General features: G+C 31.8%; 2 protein-coding genes and 1 long non-coding RNA gene across 5 annotated transcripts; 1 reads left to right on the forward strand and 2 right to left on the reverse strand.

The window, feature by feature from the left end:
• Positions 1–833: 833 nt before the first annotated feature.
• Positions 834–4,979, reverse strand: LOC121116430 (uncharacterized). 3 transcript variants are annotated; one of them, XM_040710684.2, is made up of 6 exons: positions 4,790–4,892; positions 2,741–2,791; positions 2,341–2,639; positions 2,207–2,268; positions 1,448–1,549; positions 834–1,110 (listed from the first exon to the last, which is right to left on the reverse strand). In XM_040710684.2, exons 3-6 carry the CDS (start codon positions 2,569–2,571, stop codon positions 936–938), a joined length of 570 nt encoding a protein of 189 aa, XP_040566618.1. In that variant the 5' UTR covers positions 2,572–2,639; positions 2,741–2,791; positions 4,790–4,892; the 3' UTR covers positions 834–935. The 3 variants fall into 3 exon arrangements, with proteins under 3 accessions (XP_040566618.1, XP_040566619.1, XP_040566617.1); XM_040710685.2 differs by lacking the exon at positions 2,741–2,791 and having other exon boundaries at positions 4,786–4,979; XM_040710683.2 differs by lacking the exon at positions 2,741–2,791 and having other exon boundaries at positions 4,790–4,924.
• A 6,192-nt stretch (positions 4,980–11,171) lies between these two features.
• Positions 11,172–11,306, forward strand: LOC139905108 (uncharacterized). The gene is made up of 2 exons (XR_011779587.1): positions 11,172–11,214; positions 11,268–11,306. It is a non-coding gene; the product is annotated as an uncharacterized lncRNA (long non-coding RNA).
• Positions 11,307–20,499: 9,193 nt separating this feature from the next.
• On the reverse strand, positions 20,500–22,696 carry LOC121116446 (uncharacterized). The gene is made up of 4 exons (XM_040710701.2): positions 22,371–22,696; positions 22,238–22,299; positions 21,099–21,200; positions 20,500–20,795 (listed from the first exon to the last, which is right to left on the reverse strand). Exons 1-4 carry the CDS (start codon positions 22,605–22,607, stop codon positions 20,621–20,623), a joined length of 576 nt encoding a protein of 191 aa, XP_040566635.1. The 5' UTR covers positions 22,608–22,696; the 3' UTR covers positions 20,500–20,620.
• Between the last annotated feature and the right edge of the window lie 2,962 nt (positions 22,697–25,658).

Raw genomic sequence — 25,658 nt, forward strand, 5'->3', positions numbered from 1 at the left:
GATTAGGGCACGAACAAACTAATAAAATAATTTATACCGCAAGATGGCGCAACCACCTTGGCCTTTGTTCATATAATTGAAATATAGAAAAACTCAAGTGAATAGCATTTACATAGTTTTTCTCTATCACCTTTATAATCTTAAGCAAAGCCTATGATTTTTTTTGTCTACTTTTAATATAAAAAACTTTTAAAAAGAGCCTTTTTATAAGATAAACAATATACAATATAAATAAGTTTAAAATTCTAATATTAAAAGATTCTAATACAATTTTACAAATGAATTTATCATATTTAAAACTGTAGTCATCTTAGTTTAAAGTTAAAAACGGGCTTATTTAATTCAGAGGCTCACAGCTCCAGGAATAATAAATCTAGAAAGTGTAAAAATATACCATATGATAACTGAAAACTTGAACTATAAATTAATGAAAAAGCATCAATTAAAAAAAACACCTCTACATAGTTTTAAGATGATAACAATACCTCGAGAATACAGCTTTCTTTTGAATAGACTTTATAGAAGATCAATTTAGTTCATCAATAAAGGGCCATAAGAAGAATTGAAAAAAATAATTATAATTGTAGGAAGTAGAGAAGACAGAGGCACTAACATTCACTATCTCCTTATAAAAAAACGGTGCAAAGATACATACCAATACCAACATGCAGCGAGAATCATTCTTAAAATTTTACAGCTGTAAATTTATTGTTTTATATTAGGTCATTTTTATACTCTACGGTTTAAATAACCAATAATAAATGTTAGTTTAGTTTAAGACCTTGAGCAAAAAGATGTTACATAGTAGAATAATTAATCAAATAACCAACATATTTATACGTGATGAAAAACCGCCATCATATTTTATTTTAATTATATTGTATTATTTAGATTTATGTTTCAATATTATGTAATACATGTTCAATCATAATATATTATTGAATAACGTTGGAGCATTGTCCTCCATAGCAAGGCGCCCATATACCTTGTAGGACTGAATACCCACAATCAAAGGCTGTGGTGCAACTTTCACTAGTTCCAGCATCTGTTGCTAAATTATGTGGATTACAAATATTTTTCTTACCATCCTTAAATTCTGCAGCTTCACACCTAGGTATAAAGGTAATTACATAAAGGAACTATTTATAATTATTCAAAATATGTGGCCTGTAAACACAAAAGCAAGCCTTAATGAGTTTTTTTCAAAATTAAATCTGATATTACATTTTCATTTTTCTGATTACTCCTTTGGAGACATCTTGCATTTGTTCAAATATTAAAACAAATTGATTGTCATTATGACAATCAATTAGAATTAGAAACTGATGTATGTTTGATGCAAAAAAACCAAACAAATAATAGGATTTCTCCTTTTCTTAATTTTTGTGAAAAATTGTCTTTGTGTTAACTCCGCACATATGGGACCTATTATTTAACTAAATCTCACCTGAACTTGTAGGGGCATTGATCATCTTTCACAAAGTTTCCTTGAGTGTCATATTGGGGAGTGCATGCGTTTTTATATGCACCTCCACATCGATATGCCTCACTAGATAGTCGCAAATATTAAAAGTAAATCATTTGAATAAAGTCAGGTTAACACATCTATCGTGCGTGTACACTTGTTTGTTAATTAAAGGAAGTCTCTTAGAGAGGAATTATTCACCCGATATCATACATATGCACGTAAACATCTACACGCACTGTAGATGTGAATACCACCTTTAGATATTTGGGTCATTCCACGAAAAGATTTCACTAGGAAACGGATTTGACTCTAATTTAATATATGGTTACATTGATAGTATTCCTACTCAGAAATGAAATATTAGATTCGTCGCTCAATCCGATTCTGAGGTAAAATAACATTTTATGAATTTTTGACTATCATAATCATATATCGTAGCAATTATAATATATCATAAAAACTTTTAACTTAAAAAAACCATGTAATATTTTTTTATATAAATTAAAAACAACTAGTTAATCATTTAAGGATGGGAATCTTTGATTTTTTTTTGAAATTTACTTATGAAATTATGATTTTACTAATCCCATCATTACTCCAAATTCTAGTACTTTGAGTTAATGATCCAATATATTTCATTTCCGTTTTGGAATATTACTAATTAGACCACATACTAAATTTGAGTCAAATTTGTTTCCTCGAGGAATTACCCATGATTATAATAGTTGATTATTTTACCTGCCATCAATTTTAGTTTTGTAACATCGTTTGTTGGATATCCGCCAGTCACTAAATCCTTCCTAATATGTACAATGATAAAATTAATCAACGTGGACAAATGTTATGTAGAAAAAAGTAAATTAATAATAAACCTCTTTCATGTCTTCATCTACACAGATTTGATGATTTGGAAAAACTATTCCCTGGGCATTGATACCATGGCAGTCGACTTCACTATATTTTGGACCCACACAGTAGTATCCAGAAAATACATTGTAGAAGCAGGAGTTATAGGCTGGACAATCTTTTTCAGTATTGCATTCTAAGATTTGAGACTGTGAGGCAACACATGTCACAAATAAAAGATAAAGGAAGGCTCTCATTGTGAGTTCTTTGATAAATGAAGTAAATGATTGGGGTTATTGTTGATTTTATACCTTCTGGAAATATTCTTAAAGGAATAAAATAATAGTTGTGCAGATATTCAATAATATATATATATATATATAGTTGTCATGCTTGTAAGACGAGCGAGTGTTAGGAAAAACCTACCTTGTAGAGGAGTCATGGATTTAAAACCCACTTTCTGTGGAAATCACTTCTCTATCAAAACAAGGTAATGTCAATTATAATATATTTGCACTAGGGTAATATTTCTTTTACAAATTTATATTCCTGAATTGTTTTAGAAGGAGTTGTATATAGCGTTTTAATAAAATATGTACTATAAAGTGTTTTGAACAAAAAATGTCAACCGTAAAAGCTGTAGTTTTGAATATACAAATGACATTATAAACATTTTAATACAAACTAAAGAATCACAGAAACTCAAAATCCTTAGATCCTTTAAAAATCCAAATTACTTATCATACAGTCATCGAATAGAATGAATTCTCATCTATGAGCTATCTTTTTACAACACGATCTTTACAAATCATGTATTTATTTAGTATCTTGAAGTATTCAGTTCATGCAAAATAATAAGATATGTATATGTATATTTTTGAGTAGTTCTCTACGACCTATGTATGAGTGATCCGTTACCCACTTTTGGGCATGGCCTATCTATTCAAATACATTTATTTAATACACTTCTGAGCATAGTATTGATAATACAATCAGTTTCTTTTATATTTAAATATAAAAAAATTAGTTATAACGGGTCGCGGGAAATGGATGTACCACTACTCAATGAATACTATGTATAGAAGTTTTTCGCGACAACTGACTCTTTAAGCTTTCGAATGAGCTATTGCATTCGCCTCTATCATTTCTGTAAACAAAAATGGAAGCAAAAATAAATCAGATTACAGCTTTGATTTGTAGCTGGCACAGCAAACCTAAAATTGTCAAGATTATTGGGATCGAGAGGCACACCGTCTATAGTGTCAGGAAGCTCATGAAAGAAAGGGAACACCTGAAAATCGAGCCAAGTAGTGGAAGGCTAGCCAAACTAACCCCAGAAGTGGCCAAGAAGGTTTTTGAGGTCAAGCCCACCATGTCTATTGTTACAGCCAATGTTGTGCAAGCCTGGATAGAAGAGAACATGGAGTTTTTGCACAAGATCTTCCAGCCTCCCCAGATGCCTGATCTGAATCCTTTGAATTACTCTGTCTGGTGGCAAATCGTACCCAAGGCCTGCATATCACACCACAGCAATATCACTGACCTGAAGTCCTCCGTGAAGAAGGAGTGGAAGATCATGAGAAGGGACTACATTGCCAGAGTGCTCTCCACCTCCCGTCAAATTCATATATAATATCTGTCATTGTGTGCTTAATAAATGTCTTTAACTAATCTATCCTGTCTTACTTAATTGAGACTCAGGAGGAGCAAGAGTTCGCTCACGTTGATTAGTGGTACATCCATTTTGCACGACCCTGTATGAATCACATATGTATAAGAACCAAGAGCTCCCCCAAATATTCGTGCAGAGTCAGGGGCTTCTGCAAGATGGGGGCTGGAGGTCCCCCCCAAATCAAGAAATTTTTGTATTGATAAAGGAAGAAATTATAATTCCTGAATCCTGCAAACGCCCCTGAGAGTACTATTTTTGTATACACAAAAAAAATAAATGTACTTGTCGAATTCTAAAAATATAAAAAACTACTCCCTAAAATATCATGTTACTGTTTTATTAATATATTTATATCAATTACATTTCAAATGGTTTATGCGCGATTTAATTTTAATTTTAGTGTAATATATGGATTTGTGTTTACTTTAAGTAAAAGTGTATTCATTGACAGAACGAAAAATCAATTTATAAAAAAAAAATGAAAACGTTTTTATTCTAATGTGCACGTATTGCTTCATACCTTTACAATATAAATAAAATTTCATAATATCTATAAGAACATTATTTCACCCAACAATACATAAAAACCGGTTTTATTGAGTTTTACAATGATGTTTATCATTCTAAGGAAGCTCAAATTTCTAATTACGACTCGACCTAAATAGATTTAAACAGCAAAAAGACTCAAATATCGAAGACTCTGAAATTGGGGGAAAACAAAACTCCATCCAATTAAGTTAATTATCTCCTACACATCTACAAAAAGGAATATTTTAACAAAGCTACTTAATATACATACTTACTCCCTTGAATGTACTATGAATTGATAAGTTAATATATTATTTTTTTCACTCTTCAAATTTGTTAAAATTAGGACTATAATTTCTGTAAGGATATCAAACTGGTAAAATTAGGACTATAATTTCTGTAAGGATATCAGACTGGTAAAATTAGGCTAAACACTATTTACTGTATCTATGTGGGATTTATATTAAAACATTGTACTGTCATATAATGTATATATATTGCCTTTGGATGTAAAACAGGTATATAGCATGAGTAATAGAAATACAAGGTTATACCTTAACGAGTGTACGATTTATGTTTGACTTCCACCACGCTTTTTACTAGTGACGTTGTAGAATATGATTGGTTGTGTTTTTTGTCAAAATCCGGCTTTCTTGGCCAGCAGTCGATATGATACTTCAAATTGAAAATTTTAACAAGGCTGATTGGTCTAATCCTGTATTTCTATTAGCCTTGGTACTTATTAGTCTTATTTTTAAGCAGCTTCTATGAAGAAATATGATTATTGTATATATGATCAGAAAGTTTGCAAAGCAAATGCTCGTTTTTAAACAGAAAATAAGGCATGAAGGCCCCAGAATAGAAATGACAGAGATTGATGGGACTATTCTTCAGGCAAGAGGAGGCTAAAGAAGAGGCAGTTATTGAATACAGAATTTAATAAGTTTTTATAGTTTATCCAAGATGGAGGATATATATATTGCATAATAAATTAAAAGAAATAAAGTATATAAATTATGCTTCAATTAAGGTTTTTTCTTTCAAACTGTTTGGAGGAAAGCTTTTACTTGCTTTTCGGTTTACATTCATTTAAGAAAAGAACCTCACTCACACACATTTTGCCATAGGAGAGGATCGTCTCATGAAGAAGCCGCCTACTTTATACAAGATATAAAATGATAATAATAACAAAAGTGACACGATATATTGATAATTTAAATTTATTTCTGAGGTTGTTTGCCATTGAGGCTGTGTTCCTTTAGTTTTTATTAAATTAGATTTCTCGTTCACCACTGTTTACTGTATCTATTTGGAATTTATATAAAACATTATACTATCACAAGTGTGGGCAATTAATTTTTACCGGGGCCACCTGAGCAATCCGAGCACTGCTGGAGGACCATATTAACAATGTTTTATTAAATTTTGCTCAATATTATTTTTCATATACCGTAAGATACATAATAATACTAATAATAATTTAATTTAACCTAACTTAACATTGTACAAAAGCAGATTGTCTTTGATGGTTTTATTCAAACTCTTAATGCTTAAATACTTATATTAGGCTATTTGAAATAGAAATAAGAAAACAAAAACAATAATTGAATCACTGCAATTTATTTTTAACTTGTTCACACTTTAACTTTGTTCCACAAACAAGGAAAAACAACAAAACTTAACAAGTTTAGAGAAATACTGCAATACAAAAAACAATAACTTGTTATGTTTTCCACATCATTTTCCCTCTTCAGTGTGAATAATCCAGTCTTTTCTGGGCTTGAACAAGGGCATATAAATCTGGCTGAATGTCTGAGGTGGGTATGCAAAGAACAGCTGAGAGCTGCTCATTAGTCATAGAGGATCTCTGTTTGGATTTGTTGAACTTCACCACTGAAAATGTCTGTTCACATACATAGGTGGATCCAAGAGGATCTGAATCCTCTGAGTATACCTCCTCAGGTGTGGAAAGTGGTCCTCTTTGAGGGAGGAGTAAAAGCCCAGCAGTGAGACTGACCTGAACTGATCTGCCTGAAGTAGGCCAGACGGCAGGTCAATAAGCTCCATCTGATAATCACTTGGTGCATTGTCCACACTGCAGTTGAACGGAGAAGAAACCATGTGTATTTCATTCTCAAGAGTTTTGAAATCTTGAAATTGCCTCGAAAACTCTCCATATAGTACTTCTGACTTGCTTAAGTACTTGGGGAGGTGGTCGGCTGATCTTTTGGCTTCCTTTAGTGTTGGTTAGGGGGTAAGGATGTTGTCCTTCACTTAGCTTGAGAGAGGCTGCAACTTTTTCATGAAAGCCGTCACTGTACTGTACATCTCATGCACAAAAATACCCTTGCGCTGGAGTTTGACATTCAGTTCGTACATGATTGCAGTCACATCCACAGCAAATCCAAGGTATGCTACCCAGTCAAAAAATGTTATTTTCTGGACAGGGTTAATTTCTCCCACTTTATCCAGCATGCTCTTTAAAAGTCCATCATTTTTCCACGTCAGATTGGGACCACCATCTATTGTCACGACTGCCAGCTTGTCCCATTTCAGTCTTAGCATGTCCAAACACTCATTTACCTCTCTGAACAAGTCATTACCTATGGTTGTCCCTTGAATTGACTGCATGGCTACCAGCTCCTCCGTGATTTGAAGGTCTGCAGTTATCCCACGTTAGAAGATAAGCAGCTGGGCGGTGTGAAGTTTGGTAAGAAGTCCTTGTTGTGTTTGCAGTTTTACCATCAACGTATCAGCCTCCCTTGCGCGCTCTTCATCTGACAGATTCTGATATTTTTCCTGGTGCTTCATTTATATTCTTTAAACACGGCAACCTGTGTGCCATAAATTAAGCACACAGCTTTAACTTTAATTTCTGTAAAGAAAAACTTGGCAGCCATGTTTTTTTGAAAACACTGCATTCGTCATGAACTCTTCTTTTTTTAGCGTGAGCTGACATCTCGGAGGTAACTGGGCGTCACTTGACGTTGTGCACCTTCACTCACAGGTTTCACATGGATATACGCAGCAAATAAAATAAAAGCAGCACATTTGTATTGCACATACGACATAGATACTTTCCTTTATTTATTTTGTAATTAAAGATTGGCCTGCAGCGGGTCGCACTGGCCGTTCAAAGGGACGCATGTGACCCGCGGACTGCAAAATATCCAGGTATGCACTATCATATTATTTATCGAGAGCTCCTGGTATAATTGTGCATTTCAGGTCAACTTTTCGTCCGAAAATTATTTATATGTACCCTATAGAGGAAATTTTGTTTACACCACAAATCAAATTCCATCTGAAATTGTTACCAAAAAAGAAGATCCAGAAGATACATTGAGGGACAAGTGGAGCTAATGGATCATTTCAAGGAAACAAGGAGGTCAAAATTCATTTATATAAAGAGATACGAAGGAATTCGGGCCTTAATAACATAATTGATGTTTTGAACTGCAATGAAATTACTCAATCCTGGAATAACGATATTGAAGTTGTGCCTTCATCTCCCCTGATTTCATCTCCGTAGATATACAATTGTATTCTCCAAAGGTGGTACACACAAATTTGCAAATAATTTAATAAAAATTTATGCTTTTAGGTATATGGATGTTTCATTTTATCTCCAACCTCCCGTCCGAAAAAAGAGATGTCAAACACGGACATTGAAGCCTCAATATGAATTTATAAATATGGATGGAATTCCTGGAGTATAGGAGAGCACGAGTTTCTTAAATTTGCACACCATTTTTATTCGCTCAGATTCATAGAAGAAAATCTGAGCGGTGGCTTATAATGACCATTAAAGTGGCTTCCTGAACCCTGGGACGGTTCGGCCTCAATCTTACCTCTCTGTTTCTTTTATTCGGAAGTCCTTTATGATCTTAGATATTTGTGGGGAATCAAGTAACTAAGTAACTTCCCGCTTGCATTTCCATTCAAAAATTCTCTTTGGAGGTAAGGGTGGCCTTGTAGTCCTTGTCTAGCATTGCTGTTTGTGTACGACCCCTCTCCTGCTGCCTGTTCCTTACCATCACCACTTTCTTATTCTATTTTATTCAACCACATCCCATACTCTTCTCAAGCATGTCTTGGCCTCTGCTTTCATCCCATAGCTATGATCAGATTCCGGTTGAAACAGCATTGGGCTGTTAAGATCTTTGATCATAATCTATCGCCCCATCCCTTTAATCTTAGGATGCTCTTACGTCAGAGAGCATCTCTCAATCTTATTTATTATTTTGTGTTATGTGATATAGAAAAGACATATGACAAATTGAAGGAATAAAATTATATATTATAAAATTACATTTTAGATTTTTTAATTGATTTTATGATAATGCCACATGGTGTATTCTTAAAGGCTTGGTCGAGGACATTATCTTAACACTCACGAAGAGAACCCTCCTCCCCGGATTCAGATATCGACAAAATCTCCATCCACAGTTCAGAACGAAGACATACCTAGTAAATCCCGTTCTGCTAGAATGGGCAAGAACAATGGAAGGAAGAACGCCAACCCACAGGTAAACATCACTTCAACACATAGATAACTTACCACTCCAGATGACTATATCTTATCCACTCCCCACACAAACAGTCTCAGCGACCCAGACCCCACTGGAGTAACTTGACAATAGTTCTCACCCACGACTGAGGCCATGGTGGAAAAACTTGACAACATAAGTGAAGAAGCCAAGCAAAACCACGACGCTCTGGTCGATGACCTCTTATTAAAGCAGACAAAGTTTTCCATTGACCTTCGTAACGATCTCCGAAACGCACTTGTCAAGAACGCTTATGCCCTTGAGGCCTAGATGAACGCGTAGACAACCCGCCTATTTGAACAAATGAGGGCTTTCCTATTTCAGAGTGCTACTGCAGACCCACATACTTCTATACAACGCAAACTTCACCCCTGACCTCTCAGCCAACGACAACCACTTCATCACCGGCTACACTAGTACCATGACTGACCTGTTTAGGGGTACCTAGCGCTTTGATCACACCTCCAACAACACAATCTGCTGACACCTCTCCAAACACCAGCCATATGCAGACTGGAGGAAGCACTACCTTCTCTTCTAACAAAATCTTCCGAGTCTCTGAAATCGAAAAGCTCGCGACACAGCAAACTTTAGGCAGTTCCGTCACAGGGGTGACAACTGGAATGCTTCATCGAGAGCCCAAAACTTTGGATACTTCCCTCGCGAACAATAGATAAAGTTATGGACCTTCCTCAGCGCTCTCGGAACGCACAATAAAAAAATCCTGGAGTATTTGTATAAGATAGACTTTGAATCCTCTGCTCTCACAGTTAACGTACTACTCGACCACTTCCATCACTCATACAGAGGAAAAAGTAGCAAAGTTGTTGATGAAGTAAAATCCATCAAAAGAAAACAATTACCTGGGGAATCGTTTGATAAATATTGGTTCACACTAAAGGACATGATGGACGAAGGGAAACTATGCAATCATTGCCGCGATGCACAGATCGTCATGTTCTTAGAAAAAAATATTTCTTGTTCAAATTGTTGAATACGTAAGAAACAGAGTCACGTCATAGAAAAAGTTACTTTTCCCGAAAAAATATTATAAGTAATGAGCAGTGATGCAAATAGTGTGTATAATGAGCATGTTAAAAAAAAACCTGAAAATCAACATGGTAAACCCTGCCAAATGGATGAATATTTCGGAAGAGATCATTTACAATCAGTTGTAAAAAAGGGAGAACGGAGAGAACAAGGACTCACATATCGATCACCATCTACTATAAGTCCTAAAAGGACTTACAATTATAACTATGCAACAAATTTTCAGGATTAGGCTACGTCTTTTATGTGCACACACGAATATTTAATAAGGTGTTGGATAAAATTGACTCTATTTAGGATAGGATGCTCACTACTCAGGAATTAAATAATAATGACAACTGTTAAGGACAAAAAAATTCATTCGTTAGATTACCAATTCCCAAAAAATGGGCTAGCTAAAAAATTCAAAGGATTTACATCACTTATAATTCCCATTGTATCTGCTCTAGCTTACGGTCACGTTTCCCTACTTAGTTTAAAGCATTAGACTGGACTGGATTGACTTAATAAGAATCGACACGAATGAGAGTTACTCTTCTTTTTTCATGAGAACACTCCCACATAGTTATTTAATACTTAGATTGTATCTCCTCCAAAAAGGAAAATCTACAATAACAGAGATGCAAATACTTCTATTATAAAAGAGGGTGCAGTTTTTTTTCAGTTCTCACCTGAATCAGAGAGAGAGAGAGAGTGATCCCTGTCTGAATGTATGTCTTTATTTACCAAAGCTGTCGTCATTATTATTTTCATATTATTTGTTCGCACTGTGACATCACAAAGTCAATGGAGTCCCAAAGTAAAGTAGTGGAAATAACTTGTGGGATAGGATATCTTCCCTTAGACGAGACTACAGGCTGATCAGGAAATTACTAACCTTTCCATGGACCCGGAACATGAGGACTTGGAGTGGGAACCAGAAAAATCTGGACCAAAAAGACCAAAGCATGATGACTTAGACTTGATCTGAACACTGAAGAGGTGCACTCAAATATAGCTCTGAATATTGATTCTAATACATCTTTACTCTTTTCTTTAATTACATTTAGTATTTAGAATGAAGATACGAAATAATTAATTAATAAGAATTATGAATATAGGTAAATACGAGTATAATATTTGAAAATATATCTTAATTTTTGGTTCCCTATAGTGATTGTACAATATACTTTTTAGATTTTATTAATGATAACCTCGACGAAAATATGTAACAGTCTCATTCATTAGTACACATTTCAGTTCTGCGAACAAATTTCCGTATTACAAATGTCTTATATGTCATGAATTGATAACATTATCGGTGTGTCTTTATTGATTGCATCAATGTTTTCTCCCATACCATTAAGACTGAATTGAATTGATCGCCGTAGTAATTTTACTTTGAAGTTAAGAGTAATGGTATTTTCAAAATAATTAGGATAGTGTTTCTATTCTATTCAGGCCAAGAACAAGACAAGGGACATGCAACATCATTGAAAATTTTTGCTCATGGTATTAGACTAATATTAAACAATACGCTGCAACTTCGATAATGAAAACCTTTAGTCTCTTGCCACAGAAATTGGGCCCAAAAACGTTGTTAAGACTATTGACTTCAATACTTGTAATTGTTCTAATGTAAGCCATCTTTGCATCCTCCAAAATAATTAAATAAGGACAACCTATTAACACTGCAGTCATGGATTGTTGTTTCGTCGAAGACAAGAAGGTGATAATTCAATAGAAGGTTTTTTTAAATCTTTGACAAGACAAAAAAGTAAAAATATAAACTTCAATCAATGATGCACATAAATAAATAAATATTTGCATTATACCATTATTTACAATTGATAAATAAGAAAATAATTTGAATTGTTAATGTCATATTAATATGCTTTACGATTGTCAAGGAACATAATCAATTATTTAGTGTCAATGAATACTAAAATGATCTTTTTTATATACAGTGTTGTTGCATCGTAAGCATTAAGTGTGATCCGTAATTTATTTATTGAATATTGATGTGGAGATCCTAGATCCTCATTTAAATATAATGTTAAGTAATTCAGAAAATGACTTCCGACTCACTAACTTTTAAAATATGTTAAACGAAATTCATATTTTCCAATATAATTCTACTGAAGTTATAAGACCACAGATAATTTATTAACATATTTATCACGTAAAAACTATATATGCATATACATATGTAGGTAATAGGAGAGCTGAATATATTTTGCAGCTTTGCTAATAAAAATATCTAGAAAAGAGAACCACATTTAATTCATGGTCCATAATCATCTTATACTTTTTTATGTACATCAATGACATTTAAGGACTCAAATCAATGAAAGAGTTTTCTAAGAATATTAGGAGACGAAATAGAGTAGACATTGGTCGGAGTTTCATTGGAAGAGATGCAGGATGATTGGTTCATCTCTTTACATTTCATACCAGTATTACTCCTCTTGATTAAAAATATCCTCAGTTATTATAGAAGTATACAACGATTCCATACAAGATATAGAGGGACGGATGTGTATTTGAACCAATGCATGATAAAATAATAGATTTGGACGTTAAATGACATCTGCACAATGTCTGATACTTCCATTAAATAAGATGAGATCCATCGAGTAAGGTGCAAGAACCTTTTCTAAAGGGATAAGATCCCTGAATATGATGGATATCTAAATGTCATTAACACATAGGAGTTGAATGAAACTATGAGTTGACTCAGATTCGTATATTCGGATGTTCCGTGAAAAAGATCCATCCAAATCATCCTTTATAAGTAATTAATTTGATGACTCAAATTTATCACAAGAACTATTTTCGCAAAAAAATGTTGAATTTTATTTCTTCCTCCATCATCCGATGAAGTAGTTTGCTGTATGAGGTCTCGTGAGATGTCTCATTCTCTCTTGCCTAGATACGTAAGGCTGTCTCTACGTATCTTGGCCTAGAGATTATTTATTTATCTTATTTAAATAACATAAGCGTGTAGTAATGCAGGGACTAAATAAAAGCGGACTTACAACTTCTTTTTGAATCACAAAACCTATAGACTCTAGTAGGTACGACTTTAAATTCCATTAGGAATGAACTCAGGCAGGGAACTCTGAAATGAATATGGAACACGCTCTTTTTTGTTTTGTTTTACAGGACTGCATTGAAGAAATGAATAATTAATTTTTTATATATTCCTTCCAAATGATTATTCTAGTTTTTTGTATACTTAGATACTTTCTGGTTAAAGTTATTAACATATCTTTGTTTTCAACAATTGTTAATTGTTATATATCTACTTTCATTTGGTAATTATAAATCTTTGCAATAATATACATACAGTGTGTCATTCTAGGGACCTTAATCATATATAAAATATATTCATCACATATATGTATTCCATTTTTACATGAATTATTTAATGAATTTATGAATATTTCATCTAATAAATTAATATTTTGCATTAATTTTTTTAGACAGAATGATTTGCTGTTGTCCCGGTTGTAGGACTGGTTATCCTAAGAAAAAAACTCATCAAAATCATAGTGAGGAAGATCTTGTTGAACAAAAACATTCTCTTCATAAGTTATTAAAAGTATGGGTAAATTCCATCAAAAGAAAAACTAGGAGCCAAATCAATATTCAAGAATCTGGAGCAAGCATTTTCTACATCAGATTTTATTCATGAAAGAACAGATACAAATTCAACTCGGGAAAAAATATATAGTCCACCACATAAACAATATAAATTAAAATCTGATGCTATTCCAATAATATTTCCGGATATTCCAAAAAACTTGAGAAAACAAACTTTTCCTGAAAGGACAACAACTTTGCACAAGGACGAAGATACACTCCTAAATTTTTAGGAATTTTAATACGTTAGCACAATAAAAGCCCAGCTTTATATAATCAAATTAGAGGATCTGGGATTATTTACTTGCCATCTCAATCGCGTATAAGAGGAATAGCAAGTGTGTTCTCAGTTTAAGGATCTCAACAATTGATAATTTAAAATCTAGAGTTAAATTATTCTATAATAATTGACAAAGTCAATAGAGAGTTGAATTTAGTAGTAGCAATTTTTTGGATGTGATAGGAATGGAAACTATTCAAACCCATACATTGTTTTATGGTGAAGAGTATTCTTGGGAAATACAGTTACATAGAATGTTACTAATCACAAATAATAAAATTTCCATTATAAAGCAATATTATATGAAAGTTCTTGAAGTAGTTACGAAAGTTGGCCTAGAACTCTTTGCAATAATTACGGATGCGTATGCCTCAAATAGAAAATTCTATGTGAATGAACTAAGAAATGGATTTATACTGAATCCTTTTTCTATTTCCGAAAGAAAAATATTCATGTTATTTGATTCAGTACATATCTTTAAAAAAATTATAACTAGTTTAATAGCAGGCAAAATTATCATGCCCATCTTTTGAAAATAGGGATGTTATTCTTGAAGCGGAATTTAGGCATATGAGCCAAATCTACAAAATGGATTTAAATTAGCTCACAAGTTTAATCATAATGCAAATACTCTTCAACCAATTGAAAAGTGTAATGTTGATCTTTCTGTAATGTTTTTATCATGAGTCCACTCTGAATGGACTTAACCATTACGTGTCGAAAGATGATCAATTCAGAAGCTTCAAACAAACAGCAAATGTTATGGATATTCTTAAGCACTTTTGGAATTGCATAAATGTGAACTCTAATAATATGTACGTCCAAAAGAGAGACGATTCATTAAAACCAATATCTGTAAATGAGCGGGAAGAAATGGATTTCTTGATGAAGAATGGATTAAAAAATGGGAGACACTCTCAAATAAACAAGGAGGTGGTTTATCGTGAGAAATTTCCTGCCACCTATTTAACATCCATAGGACTAGCCCATCTAGCTATATATTTACTCGATAACAATACAGTTAAGCTTATTTTTCTTCGTAAAACTAATTCGGACCCAATGGACAAGTGTTTTGGGTGGTATTGACAACGAGCTGCTGGAAATGACTGTATCAGTTGTCTACAGTTTTTTTAGGGTGAAAAAAATAATCATGTTGGCTTACTTTTAAAATCAATATCATCAATTGGATCAATTTTAGTCGATACAAAAGAGTCTAATTATACAAGTAAAGAGGATGTTTCTACATTTATCAACCTTATATCTTCCAATTCTGCAATTGAATTAAGATTCACTTTAAAGTCTGGAGCCGCTCATTTATTTTATATGTAAAGTAATGTAAGGTATGTTTAGCTATTTTACCCATTCTATTTTAAAGAAGTTAAATCGGGAGTGCTGCACCAAGTTCGGATGGAGATATTACTTTCTCAATGGAGGAATTGGGAAAATATCAAGAATTAGACTCCTTTGTTAATTAAATTAATCGAGGTTGTCTAAAAAAGCCCAGTGATGTAACCTATTTTCTTGGAGGACATCTCTATGAACTGTAACAACATATTTTTTCAAATAAAGGAAGGTGAAATGTTATTTTATCTATGGCTACTCTAAGAAGTGTTTTTGTAAAAGGTACATGAAGATTTTTTACTTCTAATCAAACTACAGCATGGTTTGAAAAATCTTCATGAAGTAATAATCATCTTCTTAACAGCACTTTCTTTAATCAAATTGCATGAAAAATGTTTAATATGTTTGCAAAAAAATTGTGTCTGAAGCAAACAGCCATCTTCATGTAAATAAAAAATAGAAAAGTGCATCTAAAAATTCTTTTAATACTAAAAAAAACTGAAATCAGATTGAATAGTGAATTAGCTCCTTTTTTACATCAATGTCATTTGTTTATTGGGTTTTATTATATTTGTTTCATTATAAAATTAAGTACAATTAAAATTATGTGTTAAGTTTTGAATAAAAATATTTTTTTGAGTAGTTTAAAAAGAGTAAGTTATGACTTATGAGCTGATAAAGTTTCAATTTACTTTATTAATATGAATTATGATGAATCCATTTGCACTATAGTAAAAAAAAAGCGCAAGCCAAAAGAAGATATGGTTCTATATTCATTTATTTCAGTGTCCCTTGACTCAGAAGTCAGCAGAAAGATGGATGTAAGATATGTGAGTTGTTAGAACCACTTGGAAAAACATATAATTCATAGTTATTTGGATGGATCTCTCCAAAGTAGAAATCGTATACATGGATCTGCTTGCATCCCCGTTACTAGGAATATCCAAATCACACACCTTCTGAAACTCTCTTCTATGCTATGGTCTGTTCAAGGAATCTTGATTCTTTAAGCAAGATCGATCTCTTGAACAAGTGCTTCATTCGGTGGATCTTGTCTCCTTTAATCTTTTGTCATTCGAAAACAAGTAGAAGATGATTATAGACTCGTAAAAATAATGTGTCATATTATGGTCTACAAAGCATATTCTATTCTGATATTACATATAAATAGTTATTTGAAAATGGAGAGTTCCACAAAAAGAAATAATTCCCGAATGAATTACCCAGTGAGGAACAAAGATCTATCATTTCTCATCAACGGCTCCTTCGTTGAAAATATTGAAGCCTGTTCCTTCCAAAGTCGACTTTTTTATTTCTTATTGGGATAAAAATAGTTCATTGTTAAGAATCCTTCAGTTTCCTAAATTTACATAAGGCAGAAATCCCTTGGAAAAAAGTAAAAGTCAATCTTAGACACATTATGAATATCCAGCTTTTTTTCTCGATACTTTTGTCATCATTGCATATTATATTTTGCGTTTATCTGCATAAATAGATTTTGTGAATTGTTGAGTGCTAAGTGATTATGTGATAACAAATAATGAGTGATCTCGTTAATTTCTGTAAATTTATATTGGAAAACCTTAATATAATTGCAATTTCGAAACATGGTCTTAATCATCTTGTAAAAAACTAAATTGCTCATCACCATATTGGAATATTACCCCCATGAAAGTTAAGGATATCCACAGATTATTAATAAATGTTTCACATAATAGTTCTTATATTTAATTGTTACTTATTTAAAAAATATTCATTAATAAAATAGATGCAGATGTTCAAAATTAAATGCTAACTATTCATATTTTATCCTGCTTTTCTTTGATTTATACAAATATATATATATATACATATATTATGAAAATGTATTATTATTTTAAGGTCTAGAAGATAAGTTAGTAATTTTTCTGGAACTTGCACCATGAGAATTCAACCTTTTTTTACCGTGTATGCTACTATTAGCCTAAATTTATGCTAGATATATTCAAATATTTAAATGCAGCATGAGTAATATAATTAGCAAAATGAAGTTGTTATTACACTTCAACCCAATAGGATGATAGGAACCTACCGTTTTCTGATAAATTGACCAATGGCTTTATAAAGCATCGTCTTGGATTTGTCGAGGTCAATAAAATTTGTAGAGTTTTGGTCGATTTTTTTGGTTTTGTAACACAGTTAAATATAATAATAAATCTGAATCCCTCTTAAGACCGCCCCTATTAACACCATCTTGAAAAGCTTCGATGAGATCTCGATATTCGACATACAATTCTTTAGCATGAGTTATTGATTTTCATAAAACGTGAATTTTCAATTTTTTTAAAACACATCTTGCTGACCGAATAGGGCGCGAGCAAATAAATAAAAAAAATTATACCACAAGATGGTGAAACCACCTTGGGCCCTATTCATTTAATTTAGATATAGAAAAACTCAAGTGAATAGCATTTCTATAGGCAGTAATTACTAACGCTGTTCAACACCCTAAATATAAAAATAGTTCAGTTTTATTACAACCTTTTCCAGACGCAATCAAACTCTGTAAAAGAGGTAAGCAGGTTTAGGCTCGTGAATTATTCGTATTCAAGATATGGATAAATAATATAAATATGTTTCAAATTTAAATGTTAAAAGATTCCAAAACAATTTTCAAAATAAATTTATCATGTTTAAAACTCAAGTCATTTTAGTTTAAAGTTGAAGACAAGCTTATTAAGAGGCTCATAGCTCCAGGAAAAATAAATCTAGAAAGTATAAAAATATCTCATATGACAGCTGAAAGCTTGAACTATAATTTAAAAGGCACCCATTAAAAAAAACAAAATACATCTTTTTGGTTGTAAGGCTATCACAATATTTCAAAAATACAGCTCCCGTTTGAATAAGATCAATTTATTCCATCATTAAAGGGCTAGCTAAAAAACACACCGGATTACATTTATGAAAATAAAAACAAGTTTAGAAAAGAGAGAGTTCACCGGACAACACCTGGCAAGCCAACTCTATCTCTTTATTAAAAAAAGTTGTAAAGATACATACCAACACCAACATGCAGCGAGAATAATTATTAAAATTTGACATCTTTATTTTTTGTGTAATATTAGCTGAAGAATTCTTCATTAATTTTAATTTCTTAGTCTCCCGCGCAAACCTACTCTATGTAGTATTTATTATATATGTAATATGTGTTTAGTAAATGAGTTCTTATCCTATTTGGAGGAGCACAAGCTCCAATCACGCAACCTGTTGTGGTGATAAACATCAATTTTTATCACAAATTCCTCTTGGTAAACTGTGTCTAAGTATCTTGGGTAAACTCACATGATCCTTTTCCAAATATAAAAGCTTGTCTTTGTTGTAGTTTTTTTAACAATATCACGTGTTGTTTTATTTAACTCTTCCAATTTGGGTTAGCATTTTAAATTCCCCAAAATTGTTTTTGAGACTGTATCGATTTCCCAAATCCTTAATTCGTAAACAGAAATGGATCAACATGACCCGTCACGAATCCTCATAGATACCTACGTCTAATTCTGTGGTTTGCTCATTACATTTTAACGAAACAGATTATTTTTATACTCCTAAAGGACAGAAAACACAAAGCCTGAGGACTACCCTTCAATTTCTCCCAAAAATATACTATTAAAGAAGAGAACTACTTAAAATTCTATGGTATGTGAAAAAATTATTCATGTAGTTAAGAAAATAACTTTAAAACCAACAATTGACAACACATTTGATGATCTTATTTTTAAAGTCATGAATAAGCAACTTCCGAAAGATATCAATTTCATTGAAGAAACATAATTTATGATGTTATTTTATCTGAAAGATGAAGGTCAGAAATATCATACGATATAAAAAAATTTAGGAATCTAACTTTTAATTTGATGTCCTGAAGGAAAAATTAATTTTTTTTTACAGTTCTAAAAATAATTAGCGCTCTCAATTTGTGTATGCCATCTCAATTCAAAGCCATTAGTAGAATTGATAAATTTATGAGTAAATTAGAAGAAGAAATGTCTGATGACTTTATCGTTAAAATGAATTGAATAAAAGAACTATTCTTCCTTTTATTTCAAAATAAAGAGAAATACTCAATTTAGCTCTTACCCTTGGCTGCCATATGGTTTAGAACATCACCAAGATTGTGCAATGGGATTTATACGTGTAATTGATGTCTTTCGACTTCAATATGGAATCCAATAAATTACAACAAAAACAATTTATCCTTTTTTCGATATTCTTCATAATTTTAAAAATTGTGTGTAAATACTCAAAAACACTCAAATGTAACTTCTCAAGCTGGGGTATTCCTTTATTAGAATTATATTATATATTAATTAAAATTATTTTATTTTATGAATTTAAGATTTGGGAAATTGATGTAGTCTGACACCTCAAGGAAGTTTCCTATCGGCTCCAGTTCGACACCCAAGATATACACACTTGTTTAACATAATGAGTGAATTATTTTATTATTACAAGATTAATGTCTATTAAATAAATTTAATATCATTTGAATCTGATACTACATAACCTTGTACAAACACAAACTGTAGTTGATACTTAATTTTTGAACTGCAAATTTATCCGTTTAAATAATTAGTTTAATTATTTTTTTACGATTTACTTTAGAAAACTTTTTTTAAATATCTACTTTGATTTTGAGCTGTGAACATGAAGTGAGTTAATCATTTTCGTCTCAAAAAACAATTTTTGGGGATTTAAAATGCTAACCCAAAATGGAAGAGTTAAATAAAACAACACTTGATGTTGTTAAAAACTACAACAACGACAAACTATTACTCTTTTATATTTGGGCAAAGATCATATGAGTTTACCAACAGGAATTTGTCATAAAAATGGATATTTAGCACCACGCCAGGTTGCGTGATTGGAGCTTTTGCTCCTCCAGATAGTCTATGAACTCATTGGTTTAGTATTCTAGGTACCTAATATACAGCGCCATGGATTATTTTGAATCATGTTGTTTACACCTCATGCCTCATTGGTGAAATAAGAAAAGTCCTAAGTTCTTGTGTTACTGGTCATTTTTGTGCTCTATGGTTTAAATAATCAATAATAAATGGTGATTTTAGACCTTGAGCACAAATGATGTTACATAGTAGAGTAATTAATCAAATAGTTAATATATTTATACGTGATGAAGGACCGCTATCATATTTTTTTAAATTGTATTGTATTATTTAGATTTTTGTTTCAATATTATATAATACATGTTCAATGATAATATATTATTGAATAACGTTGGAGCATTTTCCTCCTAAACAAGGTGCCCATTTATCTTGTAGGACTGAATACCCACAATCAAAGGCTGTGGTGCAACTTTCACTAGTTCCAGCATCTGTTGCTAAATTTTCTGGAATACAAATATTTTTCTTGCCATCCTTAAATTTTGCAGTTTCACACCTAGGTATAAAGGTAATTATATAAAGGAACTATTTATAATTGCTAAACATATGTGGCCTGTCAACACAAAAACAAGCCTTAATGAGTTTTTCATTTTTCTGATTACTCCTTTGGATAAATCTTAAATTTGTTGAAATATTAAAGCAAATTGATTGTCATTGTGACAATCAATTAGAATTAGAAACTGATGTATATTTGATGCAAAAAAAATCAATTAGAATTTTTCCTTTTCTTAATTTTTGTGCAAAATTGTCTTTGTGTTAACTCCGCACATATGGGACCTATTATTTAACTAAATCTCACCTGAACTTGTAGGGGCATTGATCATCTTTCACAAAGTTTCCTTGAGTGTCATATTGGGGAGTGCATGCGTTTTTATATGCACCTCCACATCGATATGCCTCACTAGATAGTCGCAAATATTAAAAGTAAATCATTTGAATAATGGCGTGTTAACAGATTTATCGTGCGTGTACACATATGAGTATTAATGTTATCTCTTGTTTGTTGATTAAAGGAAGTCTCCTAGAGAGGAAGGTTAATAGAAATACAAGGTTAGACCATCATGTAATCGGGCTTGCTAGAACTTTTAATCTGATGCATTGTACCAACTGCTTGGCAAGACAGGCAGATTTTGACAAAACAAGCAACCACTTATAGGTTATGACATCACTTTTGCTAGAATTTTTGATTTAATGTATCGTACAGGAAAACAGATTTTGACAAAACACGCAACCACTCATACACTATGAAGTCAATATTAAAAGCGTGGTAGAAGTCAAACATATGTCGTACATGCGTTATTTTGGTTTAACCTTGTATTTCTATTAACCTTCCTAGAGAGGAAGTCTTCCCCCCGATATCATACATATACACGTAAGCATCTACACGCACTATAGATGTGGTAACCTACCTTTAGATATGTGGGTTATTCCACGAACAAATTTCGCAAGCAAACGGATTTGGATCTAATTTAATATGTGGTTATATTGATAGTAATCGGTGTCAGAAAAGAAATATTGGATCCGTAACTCAATCCGATAATGAGGTAAAATAACATTTTATGAATTTTTGACTATCATAATCATATATCTTAAGCAATTATAATATATCATAAAAAACTGTTAATTAGCTTAAAAAAAAAACATGTAATATTTTTTTAAAAATAAATTAAAAACAACTAGTTAATCATTTAAGGATGGTGATCTTTGATTTTTTGAAATTTTATCCATTTAAATATAATACTCTTACAAATTTATTCATGAAGTTATGATATTACTAAATCCCATTATTACTCCGAATTCTAGTACTTTGAGTTACTGATTCAATACCTATATTTCATATCTTACTAGGACTATTACCAATGATACCATAGACTAAATTTGAGTCAAATCTGTTTAATCGAGGAATTACCCATGAATATGATATTTGATTATTCTTACGTGCCATCAATTTCAGTTTTAAAACATCGTTTGGTGGCTACTCGCGAGTCACTAAATCCTTCCTATTATGTACAATAATAAAATTAATCAATGCGGACAAATGTTTTGTCCAAAAAGTAAATTAATAATGAACCTCTTTTATGTCTTCATCTACACATATTTGATGATTTGTAAAAACTTCTCCCTTGGTATTTGTACAATTGCAGTCGACCTCACCATATCTTGGTCCCACACAATATGATCCAGAAAATACATTGTAGAAGCAAGAATGGTAGGCTGGACAATCTTTGTCAGTACTGCATGAAGATTCTGAGTTTTGAGACTGTGAGGCAACACATGTCACAAATAAAAGATAAAGGAAGGTTCTCATTGTGAGTTCTTTGATAAATGAAGTAAATGATTGGGGTTATTGTTGATTTTATACCTTCTGGAAATATTCTTAAAGGAATAAAATAATAGTTGTGCAGATATTCAATAATATATATATATATAGTTGTCATGCTTGTAAGACGAGCGAGTGTTAGGAAAAACCTACCTTGTAGAGAAGTCATGGATTTAAAACCCACTTTCCGTGCAAATCACTTCTCTATCAAAACAAGGTAATGACAATTATAATATATTTGCACTAGGGTAATATTTCTTTTACAAATTTATATTCCTGAATTGTTTTAGAAGGAGTTGTATATACCGTTTTAATAAAACAGGTACTACGAAGTGTTTTGAGCAAAAAATGACACCCATAAAAGTTGTAGTTTTGAATATACAAATGATATTATAAACATTCTAATACAAACTAAAGAATCACAGAAACTCAAAATCCTTAGATCCTTTAAGAATCCAAATTACTTGAAATTACTGAAATTAGAAAAAAGGCTCCATCAATTAAAGTTAATTATCCTCAACACATCTAAAAAATTTAATATTTTAACAAATCTACTGAACATAAATATAATAGAAATACAAGGTTAAACCTTAACACGTGTACGACTGATGTTTGACTTCTATAACGCTTTTCAATAGTGACGTCATAGACTATGATAGGTTTTGTGTTTTATCAAAATCTCGCTGTCTTGCCCAGCAGTCAATACGATACATCGAATTGAAAATTTTAGCAAGCCCGATTGGTCTAATCTTATATTTCTATTAACCTAGGTATATAGTAATTTTATTTTTAAGCAGCTTCTATGAAGAAATATGATTATTGTATATATAAAGTTGATAATATTGTAGAGAAAAACGCGTGCAGGGAGAAGGGGGGGGGGAAGACATATGGTATCATTGTTTAAAATACTGATGTGATTATCATCTGCCAGCTTTATTATGATTTGCGAAGGTATAACGAAAGTATTTATTAGCAAAATGTTTAATGAAGATAAACTACGTATAATTGACTTATAAATTTTTTTCCGTTACAGTAGATTTGAAAACTTCACACTCCATGAAATTGTAATTCATAACGAACCATATTCTCAGAATAATAACTAATGAAAAGACAAAGTAGAGTATTTCGAAATATGTTTGAAGTTCTAAATTTAAAAAAGAAGGCTTTAATTAAATATAATCTACATAATAAAAAATATAAAAACATACATTTATGTTAAATATACATAATTAAACAATTGGAATCATATAACTAATAACAATAAATTATATATACAGAATATTGAAATAATAGACTGATCCAAATAATATTTTCTTGTTCTGACAGCGGAATCCAGTTAAATATATTTTATGACTTTAGGTTGCAAAACACAAGCGAGACGTGGAGTTTAATCAAATAGATAATCACTCCTCTTCTTCATGTGGAAGTTGTTATATACAATTGTGCACAGGATAGATATATCTCTACCGATGAAATCTAACTAATTATTAATAATATAGTAAATGTCAAAATCATAAAATTAGACAATAACTAATAACTAATACTAATAAAAAAATGTTAGAAATAAATCCATTTTAAAGGTTTAGAGCAAAAGCTAATTATGTAGTAATGTCCGTCGATATTACTCCGCATCAAAAAATATATTTTCCCCGTTATTTATGCTTATATAACAACATACTATTATCATGAAGGATATACACAATTGCTAATTATAATGCTACACCCAATGTAACTACCCCCCTTTGTTGTGACCATTTAAGCAGTTGTTTTTGCCTCTTAAGAGTTTTCTGAACACCATTTCTTGGAGCCTATCAACCATAGCTAAGCTTTAAGTGATAAAAAAAATAATATTTATTGACAATGTAATATTGGAAAACCTAATTATCATACCCAAGTCTTTAAGTGAAGAAACTAGTCACAGACAAACTAGTTGCGAACCATCCAAAGCTACTTCCCCCGTTGTTGTGACCATTTAAGCAGTTGTTTTTGATATTTAATGAGTTGTGTATCATAATTCTTGATATGTTTAGCTAAAATAGAATCATATTTTAGGGATAGATCAAAAAAAATGGAATACTTACTGTTAGATAGTACAAAATTCAGAGTTCCATTTCGAAATTAGTAAATATTTTATATTTTTTACTGATAACTTGATCGTCATTAGGTGTGGATGACTCAAAACATTTTTATATGTATTTCTATAAATTACATCAGTACCAACATCCTCCATTAATTTAATGATGGTTCCTCGGGAAGGGATAGGTGTACCCGTGTATTTCTCCATACATTTTTTGAACGTAGATGATTAGCAATGAATAAGGTTATATTACATGCAATAAGCATCTTTGTGAGATCAGAGTTAAAGTTTGACTTGATGTATTCATCATTAACTTGATTTTTTAGATGAATATCCATGCTCTCGATATGAGATGAGGATAATGAGTGGCGTGTAATTCTAGACAGGGGACTAAAGGCACATTTGTATCGACAAATCCGACAAACCATCTGTTTCTCATCCGGTAAGTATTTTCCAAATTCCTGGGCCTCCATTTTCATAAATCCAGACAGAAGGCGACATTATTTTAGGCATTTTACTCAGTTCTCTATCGACTATCACCATCTAATAATATATTAATATTGAATAATATAGGTGGGAAGGATAACGTTCTTGATTGATAGAAGAAGCTCGTTTTTTAAGAAGAAAATAGGGCATGAAGGCCCCAGAATACAAATAGTTTCAGACTGATTTGTTCGATCGTTTTGGATTCCATGTGATTTTAAATTCGTTTTGATCTAATAAAATCATCTCTCATTTAAGTTCGGATTTTTGAATTGGTATTATCTCTAGTATTACCGCAGCTATACAAATAACTGAGAATATCCAGTATATTTAGTGTAATTTAATGAGCCATTAATACCAAAAAAAGACTAGTAAATATGTATAAGATATGACCCTAAAATCTATTAAGAATATGCTATAACATCGTTATATAATCGAATATCCGTGTCGTAACTAAAAATTAACGATTATATTGGAAA

The sequence above is a fragment of the Lepeophtheirus salmonis genome, chromosome 4, assembly GCF_016086655.4.
Source record: "Lepeophtheirus salmonis chromosome 4, UVic_Lsal_1.4, whole genome shotgun sequence".
Classification (NCBI taxonomy): Eukaryota; Metazoa; Arthropoda; class Copepoda; order Siphonostomatoida; family Caligidae; genus Lepeophtheirus; species Lepeophtheirus salmonis.

What these genes read in the sequence shown, in the direction of transcription:
- LOC121116446 (XM_040710701.2), bottom strand. Translation starts at nt 22,607, where the DNA reads ATGAGAACCTTCCTTTATCTTTTATTTGTGACATGTGTTGCCTCACAG. An exon ending in TAGATGAAGACATAAAAGAG is followed by an intron (nt 22,300 to 22,370) that starts GTTCATTATTAA and finishes TGTACATAATAG; the next exon opens with GAAGGATTTAGTGACTCGCG. An exon ending in AAAACTGAAATTGATGGCAC is followed by an intron (nt 21,201 to 22,237) that starts GTAAGAATAATC and finishes GCGACTATCTAG; the next exon opens with TGAGGCATATCGATGTGGAG.
- LOC121116430 (XM_040710685.2), bottom strand. Translation starts at nt 2,571, where the DNA reads ATGAGAGCCTTCCTTTATCTTTTATTTGTGACATGTGTTGCCTCACAG. An exon ending in AAAACTAAAATTGATGGCAG is followed by an intron (nt 1,550 to 2,206) that starts GTAAAATAATCA and finishes GCGACTATCTAG; the next exon opens with TGAGGCATATCGATGTGGAG. An exon ending in CAATGCCCCTACAAGTTCAG is followed by an intron (nt 1,111 to 1,447) that starts GTGAGATTTAGT and finishes CTTTATACCTAG; the next exon opens with GTGTGAAGCTGCAGAATTTA.